Below are 12030 nucleotides of genomic sequence, written 5' to 3' on the forward strand. Positions count from 1 at the left end.
TGGACTTGCCTTGTTAGCAGCTATTCCCAATTCACAATCCTTAATTCTTGTCTTACCCAGCTGTAAAAATTCTTCCCCAATTTAGTATAGAGTCATACAGTCATTGAAAAGTACAGCACAGAAACAGGCCTTTCTGCCCATCTAGTCCATGCCAAACAATTTAAACTGCCTACTCCTATTGACCTGCACCCAGATCATAGCTGTCCATACCCCTAACATCCATGTACCTATTCAAATTTCTCTTAAGCAATGAAATCGGGTGCACATGCACCACTTGTGCTGGCAGCTCATTCCACACATTCTCATGACATTCTGAATGAAGAGGTGTTACCTCATGTTCCCCTTAAATTTTTCTCCTTTTACCCTTAACCCATGACTTCTAGTTGTAGTCCTTCGCAAACTCAGTGGAAAAAGCCTGCTTGCATTTACCCTATCTATACCTCCTCATAATTTTGTATAACACCCTATCAAATCTCCTGTCAATCATTACAAGGAATTAAGTCCTAATCTATTCAATCATTCCATATAATTCAGGTCCTCCAGACCTGGCAGCATCCTTGTAAACTTTTTCTGTACTCTTTCAACCTTGTTCACATCTTACTTGTCAGTAGGTGACCAAATCTGCACACAATACTCCAAATTAGGCTTCACCGATACCTTATACAACTTCAACATAACATCCCATCTCCTGTACTCAATGCATTGATTTATGAAGGCCAAAGTGCCAAAAGCTTTCTTTATGACCCTATCCACCTGTGACATAACTTTCAATAAATTATAGGCCTGTATTCCCAGATCCCTTTGTTCTGGCACACTCCTCAATGCTCTACCATTCACTGTGTAAGATCTATCCTGGTTGGTCGTACTGAAGTGCAACATCTCGCATTTGTCTGCATTAAATTCCATCTGCCATTTTTCCAGCTGGTTCAGATCCCGCTGCAAACTTTGATAGTCTTCCTCACTGTCCACTACACCCCCAATCTTGGTGTCATCTGCAAATTTGTTGATCCAGTTTACCACATTGTCATCCAGATCATTGATACAGATGACAAACAACAACAGACCCAGCACTGATCCCTGTGGCACTCTACTACTGTAGTCATGGGCCTCAAGTCAGAGAGGTAACCATCTTCTACCACTCTCTGGCTTCTCCCACGAAGCCAATGTCTAACCTAATTTACTACCTCATCTTTAATGCTGAGCAAATGGACCTTCTTGATCAACCTCCCATGCAGGACTTTGTCAACTGCCTTGCTAAGGTCCAAGTAGACAGCATCCACTGCTTTGCCCTCATCAACTTTCCTGGTAACTTCCTTTAAAAAAACTCCATAAGATTGGTTATACATGACCAACCATTCATGAAGCCAATCTGACTATCCTTAATGTCCATGTCTATCCAAATACTCAAATATCCGGTCCCTCAGAGTACCTTCCAATGATTTTCCCGCTGCTGATGTCAGGCTCACCAGCCTTTAATTTCCTGGTTTGTTTTTAGAGCCTTTCTTAAAAAGTAGAACAACACTGGCTATCTTCCAATCCTCTTTTATCTCATCGGTCACCAAGGACAAATTAAATATCTCCATTAGGTCCCCAGCAATTTCTACACTTGCTCCCCGCATGTCTGAGGGAACACTTTGTCAGGCCTTGGGGATTTATCCACCCTAATTTGTCTCAAGACAGCGAACACCTCCTCCTGTGTAATCTGTAAAGGGTCCATGAAGCTGATGCCACTTTGCCTCACTTCTATAGACTCTGTGTCCATCTCCTGGGTAAATACAGATGTAAAAAAATCATGTAAGAGCTCCCCCAATCTCTTTTGACTCCACCTATGGATTATCACTCTGATCTTCCAGAGGACCAATTTTTCCCCCTGAAACCCTTTTGCTCTGTAGATTCCCTCAGAATCCTTCTTCACTTTTTCTTCTATGGCAACCTAATGCTTTTTCTCCAGCCCTCATGATTTCTTCTTGCATTTCTTATACTCCATAAGCACCTCACTTGTTCATAACTTCCTCTACCTGCTATGCACCTCCTTTTATTCTTAACCAGGTCCTCAATATTTTTTGAAAACCATGCATCCCTACACCTGTTATCTTTACCTTTTATTCTTACAAGCACATACAAGCTTTGTACTATTGAAAATTTGACTTTTGAAGGCCTCCCATGTACCAAGTACACCTTTGCAAGAAAACAGCTTGTCCCAATCCACACTTGCCAAATTACAATTGGCCTTTCTCCAATTTAGAATCTCAATCCATGGACCACACCTATTTTTTGCATATTTACTTGAAACTAATTGCATTATGGTCACTACATTCAAAGTGTCCTCCCACACACATTTCTGTCGCCTGCCCTGTCTCATTCTCTAGTGAGAGATCAAGTTTTGCACACTCTCTTGTTGGGACTTCTACATGCTGATTAAGGAACCTTTCCTGAACAAATTTGACAAACTCTATCCCATCTAGTCCTTTTACAGAATGGGAGTCCCATTCAATAGGAGGAAAGTTAAATTCACCAACTATAACAACCTTATTTTTCTTGCAACAGTCTGTGACCTCTTTACAAATTTGTTCCTCTAAATCCCTCAGACTGTTGATAGCCCCACTAACATGGTCATACCTTTCTTATTTCTCAGTTCTACCCATAATGCCCCACTAGACGAGTTCTCCAGTCTGTCCTGATTGACCATTCCGTGACATTTTCCCTGATTAGTAACATCTCCCCTCCTCCTTTAATCTCTCCCGCTCTGTCACATCTAAAACAACAGAACCCTGAAGTATTAAGCTGCCAGTCCTGCCCCTCCTGCAACCAAGTGTCCTTAATGGCTGCAACATCATAATTCCAGATGTTGATTTATGTCCTTTCCAACAATCCTTCTTCCATTGAACTATCTTCCTACAAGATCTAATTTTACCCTTATTTATAACTATCTGAAAGCATAATGAGTTGTGGTCTCTATTTCCAAAATATTGACTCACTATTGGTTATGTCACCTGACCTGGCTTATTTCCCAGAACTAGGTCCTTTACCTTCTTACCTCTAGTTGGACCCTCCACATACTGTACAATTTCAAGAATTTCTCTTGGATTCACTGAAGAAATTTTGGCTCATCTAAGCCTCTTGAATTAAGGAAGTTCCAATCAATACTGGGGAACTCCACCCCAATTCACCACCCCGAATTGTCATTACCTGCCTGTAATCTTGCATACCCACCTGCCCAAATCAGAATTATTAACATGTTTAATAACACTGCTATATCTTGTGAAATTTATAGTTTTGTGGCAGCTGTACATTGCAATACATAGTAATAAAATCAGTAGATTTTGCTTTTTCACCGCACTACTATAGATAACTGGGCATGTAACGTGTTGCATTCTCAACGTGCGGGCTAATTTGTGACCAATTTCTATTCGTGGTCGTGTGTGTGTGTGTGTGTGTGTGTGAGAAGTGTTTTTCCCCGCTGTATTCCTTAGTGCCTTATCATTCAGTGCCCAATTTCCAGACGTATGAATAATTTGGTTGTCGGGATCTAGTCCAGGAACAGGTAATGCTGGGGTCAAGGACTGAGTTACCGAAGAACAGAGGCCAAATATCTTGCCCTTTTTCCCATCCCCCCATTATCAACATTAGGGTAAAAGAACGACACGGGTACATATTTGCCATCTATGGATTCTCTTGTGCGTCATCACATTTCACTAATGTCTGTGGTGATTTTACGGACGTTTGCAATGTTTGGGTTGAATCCAGTATGGGTCAAAAGTACAATTTGTGAATTAGCTAAACGTAGTCGACATGTCGCCCATTGGTTAACGTATTGTGTGTGTTGGAAGACGAATGTAGAGCTGTCGATAAAAGGTTGTATTTTTCCATAAAGAGCACCGACTGGTGGTAAGGAGATTAATCTGTTTTTGGTATTTGCTTGAGATTCAATTTGCGTACACGGATCTCTGATTCGTCGGGATTAAAAATTGTTCCGAGTGAAGATTTTACCAGAAAGCCGAAACAATTAACTAAAAAGGCGGAAATGTTGCACTCCAGTCTAAGGGACTGCAAGGTAAAGTACAGATGATTGCTTTTAAACACAACTGAAATGCTTGCCGAGTTATTTCTAAAAGTCCGAATCTGAAGTGCGCGGAGAATTCTGAAGCCAGTGCTAACTGCTAAAGGATGTGTAGGGATTATAATATTCGACATCTTTTGTTTGTACAATTTCCCAGAATTAAGCCCTTTTTCTTAAGTAACTATGCCGCAAAGTCCGGTGCTTGATTGGCCTGTTTACCCCGTGACCGCGTTGGTCTCCCAAAAGTTGCTGGAAGATTAATTGACCACCGGAAATTGTCCTTATTTTAGCTAAGTGTCAAAATAATTAAAGGCAGTTAATGGTCATGCGGAGCTATTTAGGGAATTGGGGATGAGAAATGGTATCCTGCCTCAAAACAGGGACGAAATGACCTCGGTTCCAAACTAAACGAGAGAGTTGAGAGGTATGGTAAGCGGGTGGCGTTTCTCCTCGGAGTTGGGGATAGAACTACAGAAGCCCTATTTTGAACTACTTCATTCTGCATAAGGGAATCTGTATCTGAAGACAGTAGTGATTATATTAGCAAGACATTTGATGCAGAAATGAGTGAACGTGCATGCACAGATTGCAACATTCTGAATAGTCTCGCCACTAAATCAAAAAGCTGTGGTTTCAAGCCCCACTCCAGAAACTACAAGTAAACTAAAAGTACAAGTTTATTTTATTCGGTTAAAATATTTTAAATGTTAGATAAGACGTTTCTTTGTATCTCAGAAGAATGTTGACATAATAAAAGGCATTATTAAGTGTGAGTTTTCTTCCTCCAAGGGTGGTGGGAAGCTCCATGTCAGGTTCTTCACAACTGAAACATTGCTCTGGGATTCCTCAAAATAGCATAGCTAGAACTACATTCAAATATGTGCAGGCCAAATGTGAGAATGTAATGGAGAAGATGATTTGGAAACAACATATTCTAGATGCTGGTTAACTGAAATAAAAACTGATAATGCTGAAGCTGTTCAGGAGGTCAGGCAACAAAGTCCACGAAAGTCTGACTAAGCATTTTGTTGAATGCAAATTTAACTGTTTCTGGAGCAGATCTGATTGAAGCCCACTACTTTTTAACTATCTGATGTGTGGTATGTTTTGCAACATTCTGCCACACCCTTTACAACGTGAACCAATAAAAATGTACCATTATTCTGACAGGAGTTTTCTGAATGCCAGATAATCAGTGACTGGAGTCTAGCAGGTAATTCTGGTAATTTTATTATAGCCAATAAGGAAGGACAACAATTTGATAGATTATAGCCCAGTCGTCTGAAATGAAGTGAAGATATTTACTTGAACATTAAAATCAGCCATGATCAAATGGTGGAGCAGACTCGATGGGCTGAATGGCCTAATTCTGCTCCCTTGTCTTATGGTCTTATCCAAGAGTTCACATAGTAACTTGTGAGGGCTTTTTAAATCAGGAATTCCCAACCTGGGGTCCACAGACCCATTGGTTAATGGTAGGGATCCATGACATAAAAAAGGTTGGGAACTTCTGTTTTAAACTGATGTCTCAGAAAATACCATCTACGGCAAGCTCCTTTTAACTCATTTTGCTTGTTCAGCTTCATCCTAGAAGTTCTGCTAAACAGTTCATCACTGCTACCTTTTGAGTCTTAAATGTAAATCTTAAAGAAAGGTTTCAGCTAATTAAAAATTAGAGTTGTCTTCCACAATAACTAAGTTTAACTTGTCTTGCTGGGCTCTGCTCACAATCCAGTAGTGTTCTGGAAGAATCTTCTAGTAAAGCCGATCTGGGGGTAGATCTGTGTTCGGAATGCACGAGTGCCTGGCATGGATCCAAAGTTTTAAATTATTCCCAGCTGCCACTTGTTTTGCTCACAAACAAATCCAGTTTCTGCAGTTCTGCATCAGTAAATTCTCCTCATCTTTTTCCAACAAAAGAAATTCTGTAATGCTGTACTCTCATTTATTCACAGGCATGGCAGGATGTAGGTCTTCCCCTTTCCACAACCAGCAATGAGGCTTGCAAAATGTATGATGCTTTTCTGACTCAGGTAAGGCTTCATTATAAGGATATTAATTAAATCAATTGAGTAATATTTTCTGCATCCCTGCCATCTATCTTAATGCATCATCATCATCATGGTTAAGAAGACAATGTTTACAGAGGTAGTTCATCTGTTTACATTGTGAAAAGATTTGGTTTATGGAGACATAAGAGACTGCAGGGGATTTCATTCGTAGTTTGAAGCTAGTTATTGATAATGAGCTCAAATTATTAAAACATTAGGTTAGGAGTCAAAGTGCCCAGTGTGTGTGTGCACTTTTGATTGTGAAACAAAAGGAAATATTTTAAAAAGCCGAAAGTCAGAATCTTGAAATGACTTGGACTGATGATTGTGAGGGATTTACAAATGGGAATTCAGAATTCAGAAACTCAACAACCTGATGGTGAAGAGAAATCCCATCCATGAACCTGGCTTGTGTAAAATGTTCTTCGTGCCTGGGAGAAGATGGTTCAGGGAGATATAATTGGAAAACACAGAATTCAGTGTACAGTAATAGGTAACCTTAGTACAGTGGATCCCAGTTAATTGGGACATATCAGGACCAGTACATTTTGGCCTAATTAAGTGGCTGTCCCAATTAGCCAAAGTTCATGGAGTTTTTAAAAAAAAAAGTATATTAAAAAACAAACTACTATTTAACTGGGTAATAAATAATGTATTTAAATGAATTACAGAATAAATTAGAACACTATCAATACTACCACAGTAGTATAAAACTGTATTAGTTCCTAATAGTTATCAACGGAGGAGTTCATCCAGTGTACACTGGTGCATTCTTTAAAGTTCAAAGTACATTTAATATTGAAGTATGTATACTCATTAATATCCCACACAACAAAGGTCGTGAAACACCCAAAGTGCAAAAAATAAGAACAAATTGTGCAAACAATAAAAAAGTAAACAAATAACACACAGAACATGAACCGCAGAGTTCCAGAGAGTGAGGCCACAGCCACCGTGCCAGTTCAGAGCTGCAGACTTCCCCAAGAGCCTGATGGATGCAGGCCACAGCCACCGTGCCAGTTCAGAGCTGCAGACTTCCCCAAGAGCCTGATGGATGCAGGCCACAGCCACCGTGCCAGTTCAGAGCTGCAGACTTCCCCAAGAGCCTGATGGATGCAGGCTCCGTGCCAGTTCAGCGCTGAGATGCGTGCTGAAGGTTGCAGGCCACACTGCAGAGTCAGTTGAATGACGGATCGTCTTTTGCCCTCGGCCTCAATGCCGTGATCATTTTAATCTGTCTTGACACTTAAATTGATGAACCATAGGTTCTTTTTTTTTGCTTTTGGGCCTGTGCATGCAGCTTAAATCTGGTCCAAAGTCCACTCCAGCAAAAGCCACTGATTCTAGTCCAGAAAAAGTATAATTAATAGAATAGTTGATAGTTTTGTTTGTTGCCCACGAAGCATCACAGTGTCTCACCAGTGCCATCTTTAAGGCTTTTAATTGACTGTAAATGACCAAAATCAGCGACACCTAGTGCAGATAATGAACTGCCTTCAAACAATGCTGTCAACGATTGCATTCTTCAAATGTTCAGTTTCACTTTAATATTCAAGATGATTGTCGATGCCTTCAAATTCTTTGTATTTCCTAACTTGTAGAAGTAGTGAAATTGTCTCATTTTCACTCCTGGCCACTTTTGGGATCTCCAAGTCTGAATATTTGAAATCACAGTGTGCAAACCAGTTCTGAATTGTCTTACTTCTAATTTAACGCCAACTATCAATGACAAAAATCACTGCTTTTTGAACACATGCACCCCCCCCCCCCCGCGAGGGCATTCACGCTAAGCATGATGTAATGTCTAACGGCCATGCAAGTGTATGGTCTGACACTAGTCAAAAGTTGTTCGGCAACGGTCTCTCACCCCACTTAAGTGGCATAGTGTCCCAAATAAATGAAGGAAATTCTGGCTATTTACTTGATTAATTGTTGTTCTTTAACAGTTGTCCCAAATAATCAGCTGCCTTGATTAACAGAGGGCCCAATTAACCAGAATCCACTGTATTTATTAACATATACTGTGATATTTTAAAAAATTTTATGTGGAAAAATTATTGCAAGAGTTTTGAATTTGGCATTGTTACCTGATGTTGTTTAGCTTAAGAGCTGCTAGGTTACTAGAACAACTAAAATTTTTCTTTGTGTCCTGGCTGAGTTCACTGTAATTAGCAACAGATTAATTTGCACGTAGGTTCCACTGTGATGTGTTGGCACTTGCCTCCTGGTGACAAATCTTTAATGCATCCAAGGCAGTAATTGGAAATTCTTCCCCTCTGTCATCAGATTTCTGAATGGTACATGAAACACACGAACACTATCTCATTATTTTGTAAAGTATTTATTTATATTTGTAATTTATAGTAATTTTATACCCGTGCACAATACTGCTGCCACAAAACAACATTTCATGACAAATAAGTCAGTGATAATAAATCTGATTCTGACAGAAACTCCAGCTGAGAGTTGAATAAATAGTAATTCCTCAGTTTCATAAGTTCAACAAAATGAATCAATTCTATTGATTGTTCTCCTGAAATTGTTTTACATAAGTGTTTCACTGCCATTCCACAGTGGATAACTTGGTCTAATGATGCCAGTCTTGGAGGGATTGAAGGTTGTCAGACTCGATTACAAGCTGCAGATCCAGACTTTGGTGAGTAGAAAGCTATTCATTTTATCGGTTAAAGTCCAACCCCTTTGAGAGATTGAGGCTGTGCAATGGAAACTTTAAATGTTTTGAATTTGAAAATATGGCTGACCTCTTACTCAATGTCAAGTAGACCAAGGAGCTGATTATTGACTTCAGGAGGAGGACACCAGAGGTCTGTGAGCCAGTCCTCATCAGAGGGTCAGAGATGAGAGGGTCAGTAACTTTAAATTCCTCAGTGTTAACATTCCAGAGGACCTGTCCTGGGCCCAAGCACGTAAGTGCAATTATGAAGAAAGCACGGCAATGCCTCCACTTCCTTATAAGTTTGTGAAGATTCAGCATGACATCTAAAACTTTGACATACTTCTATAGATGTGTGGTGGAGATTATATGGACTGGCTGCATCACAGCCTTGTATGGAAACACCAATGCCCTTGAATGGAAAACATTATAAAAAGTAGTGGATACGGCCCAGTCCATCACGGATAAAACCGTCCCCACCACTGAGAACATCTAAACAGAGTGTTGTCGCAGGAAAACAGTGTCCATCATCAGGGAGCCCCACCATCCTGGTCATGCTCTCTTCTTGCTGCTGCCAACAGGAAGAAGGTACAGGAACCTCAGGACTCAGGCCATCAGGTTCAAGAATAGTTATCAACCATCAGGCTCTCCTACCTGAGGGGATAACGTCACTCAACTTCTCTTGCCCTATCATTGAAATGTTCTCACAACCTATGAGCTCACTTTCAAGGACTCTTCATCCCACGGGGTATGGAGAGAAGGCAGTACAGGGTTCTGAGTTGGATGATCAGCCATGATCATACTGAATGGTGGTCCAGGCTTGAAGGGCCGAATGGCCTACTCCTGCACCTATTTTCTATGTTTCATCCTTGATATTTATTGCTTGTTTATTATTATTTCTTTTTGTATTTGTACAGTTTGTTGTCTTTTGCACACTGGTTGAATACCCAAATTGGTGTGGTCTTTCATTGATTCCACTATGGCTATAATTCTATTATGGATTTATTGAGGGTACCACAAGAAAATTAACCTCAGGGTGGTATATGGTGACATATGTGTACTTTGATAATAAATCTCACTTTGAACTTTGAAATGAATGCATTAAAAGTGAATTGAATTGGTCAATTTACTTCAGATATTGTGAAATATGTACTGTAATAATGGAAAGTATTTCAGTGTCAAAAAGAGTGAATAGATCTGATATTAGAACAGTAAATTCTTGTTCTTTTATAATATTTGGGTTTGGAATTCTCATACAAAGAGCACAATAATTTCAAAAAGATTAAGCAAGATCAGGGTGTGATTCTATGTAATCCAATATTGATCTAATATAGCGGACAGTCTACAAAGGAAATAGTCAAGACTTTCAGTCAAAATTTCATCAAAGACAAAGCTTTTAACGTGTCTTCCAAATGGGAACAGGTGAAGTGTGGAAAAACTGAAGATGTTGCTTCTTGTCATGATTGATGAAAAACTTTTTGAAGAATTTATTGTAAGTAAAGGCAAGAAGATGTCGACTGTATATGTTGAAATCAGGGAATTGGAGGACTGCAAGTCAGCTCTGCCATTTGATTATGGCTGATTTATTATCCCTCTCAATCCCATCCAGAATCAAGTTTGACATCACTGGCATATGTCATGAAATTTGTTGTTTTGCGGTAACGTACATTGCAATACATAGTAATTTTTAAAGAAATATATATGAAAAATGAATTGTCAGTAGGGCAAAAAGAGCAAAAGAAAAGTGAGGTAATTTTCATGAGTTCATTGTCCATTCAGAAGCTGATGGTGAAGGGTAAAAAGCTGTTCTTGAAAGGTCGAGTGCGTGTCTTCAGGCTCCTGTACCTCCTCCTCGATGGTAGCAATGAGAAGAGGGCATGTCCTGGGCAATGGGGGTGCTTGATGAAGGATGCTGCCTTTCTGAGGTATTGCCTTTTGAAGATGTCCTTGTTGGGGAGGTTAGTGCCCATGATAGAGCTGGCTGAGTTTGCAGCTCTGCAGATTTTTCTGATCCCGTGCAGCTGTCCCTCCATACCAGCTAGTGATGCCACAAGTTAGAAAGCTCTACACAGTACATCTGTAGAAATTTATAAGAGTCTTTGTGTCATACCAAATCTCCTCACAGTCCTAATGAAATACAGATGCTGTCATGCCTTCTTTGTAATTGCCTCAATATGTTGGACCAAGGAATAGATGTTGACACTCAGGAACTTGATCTTGCTCACCCTTTCAACGCTGATCCCTCGATGGAGTCTGGTGTGCATTGCCTTGACTTCCCCTTCCCGAAGTCCACAATCAATTTCTTGATCTTACTGACACTGAGTGCAAGGTCGTTGTTATGATACCACTCAACCTGCTGATCTACCTCACTCCTTTATGCCTCTCGTCTAAAATTCTGCCAACAATAGTTATGTCATCAGCTAATTTATAGATTATAGGTGCCTAGCTAACCAGTTGTGGGTGTAAGGAGAGTAGAGCAATGGGCTAAGCATGCATCCTTGGGGTTTGCCAGTGTTGACTGTCAGCGAGGAAGAGATGGTGTTTCCAATCCGCACTGACTGTAGTCTCCTGGTGACAGAGTCAAGGATGCAGTTGTGGAAGAAGTTACAATGGCCCAGGTTTTGGAGCTTGTTGATTAGAACTGATGGTATGATTGTGTTGAATGCTGAGCTGTAATCAATAAACAACACTCTGACATAGGTATTGCTGTTGTCCAGGTGATCCAAGGCCGATTGGAGAGCCAATAAGGTTGCATCCGTTGTAGATCTATTGTGGCAATGGGAAGATTACAGTGAGTCCAGATCCTTGCTTAGGCAAGGAGTTGATTCTGGTCATGATCAACCTCTCAAAGCACTTCATCACAGTCGATGTCAGTGCAACTGGGTGAAAGTTGTTGAGGCAGCTCACTCTGCTCTTCTTGGGCATTGGTATGATTGTCGCCCTTTTGAAACAGGTGGGGACCCCCAACTGCAGCAGTGAGAAGATATCTTTGAACACTCCCTCCAGTTGATTGGCACAGGCTTTCAATGTCCTGTCAGGGCCTGTTCTCCACAGTCTTCTGTGGCAATGAATTCCACAGATTCACCACCCTTGGGCTAAAGAAATTCCTCCTCATCTTTGTTCAAAAGGGACATAGTTTTATTCTGAGGCTGTGCCCTCTAGTCCTAGTCTATTGGAAACATCCTCTCCACTTGCACTCTAACTATGCCTTTCAAGGATGCTTTTGCTGCAGCAACATTATATAG

The 12030-nt window shown here is 40.4% G+C and overlaps 1 protein-coding gene across 3 annotated transcripts in view; it reads left to right on the top strand.

Moving 5' to 3' along the window:
- Nucleotides 1-3776: 3776 nt before the first annotated feature.
- Nucleotides 3777-12030, top strand: part of ttc38 (tetratricopeptide repeat domain 38) — a 42972-nt gene continuing 34718 nt past the window's right edge. For 2 of the 3 annotated variants that reach the window (XM_073059302.1, XM_073059301.1), the window contains exons 1-3: nt 3897-4054; nt 6016-6093; nt 8686-8767. In XM_073059302.1, the coding sequence (XP_072915403.1) occupies nt 4025-4054; nt 6016-6093; nt 8686-8767 (190 nt within the window). In that variant the 5' untranslated portion in view covers nt 3897-4024. The other variant, XM_073059303.1, reaches the window with a different exon arrangement.

Source organism: Hemitrygon akajei, chromosome 10 (genome assembly GCF_048418815.1).
Source record: "Hemitrygon akajei chromosome 10, sHemAka1.3, whole genome shotgun sequence".
Lineage (NCBI taxonomy): Eukaryota > Metazoa > Chordata > Chondrichthyes > Myliobatiformes > Dasyatidae > Hemitrygon > Hemitrygon akajei.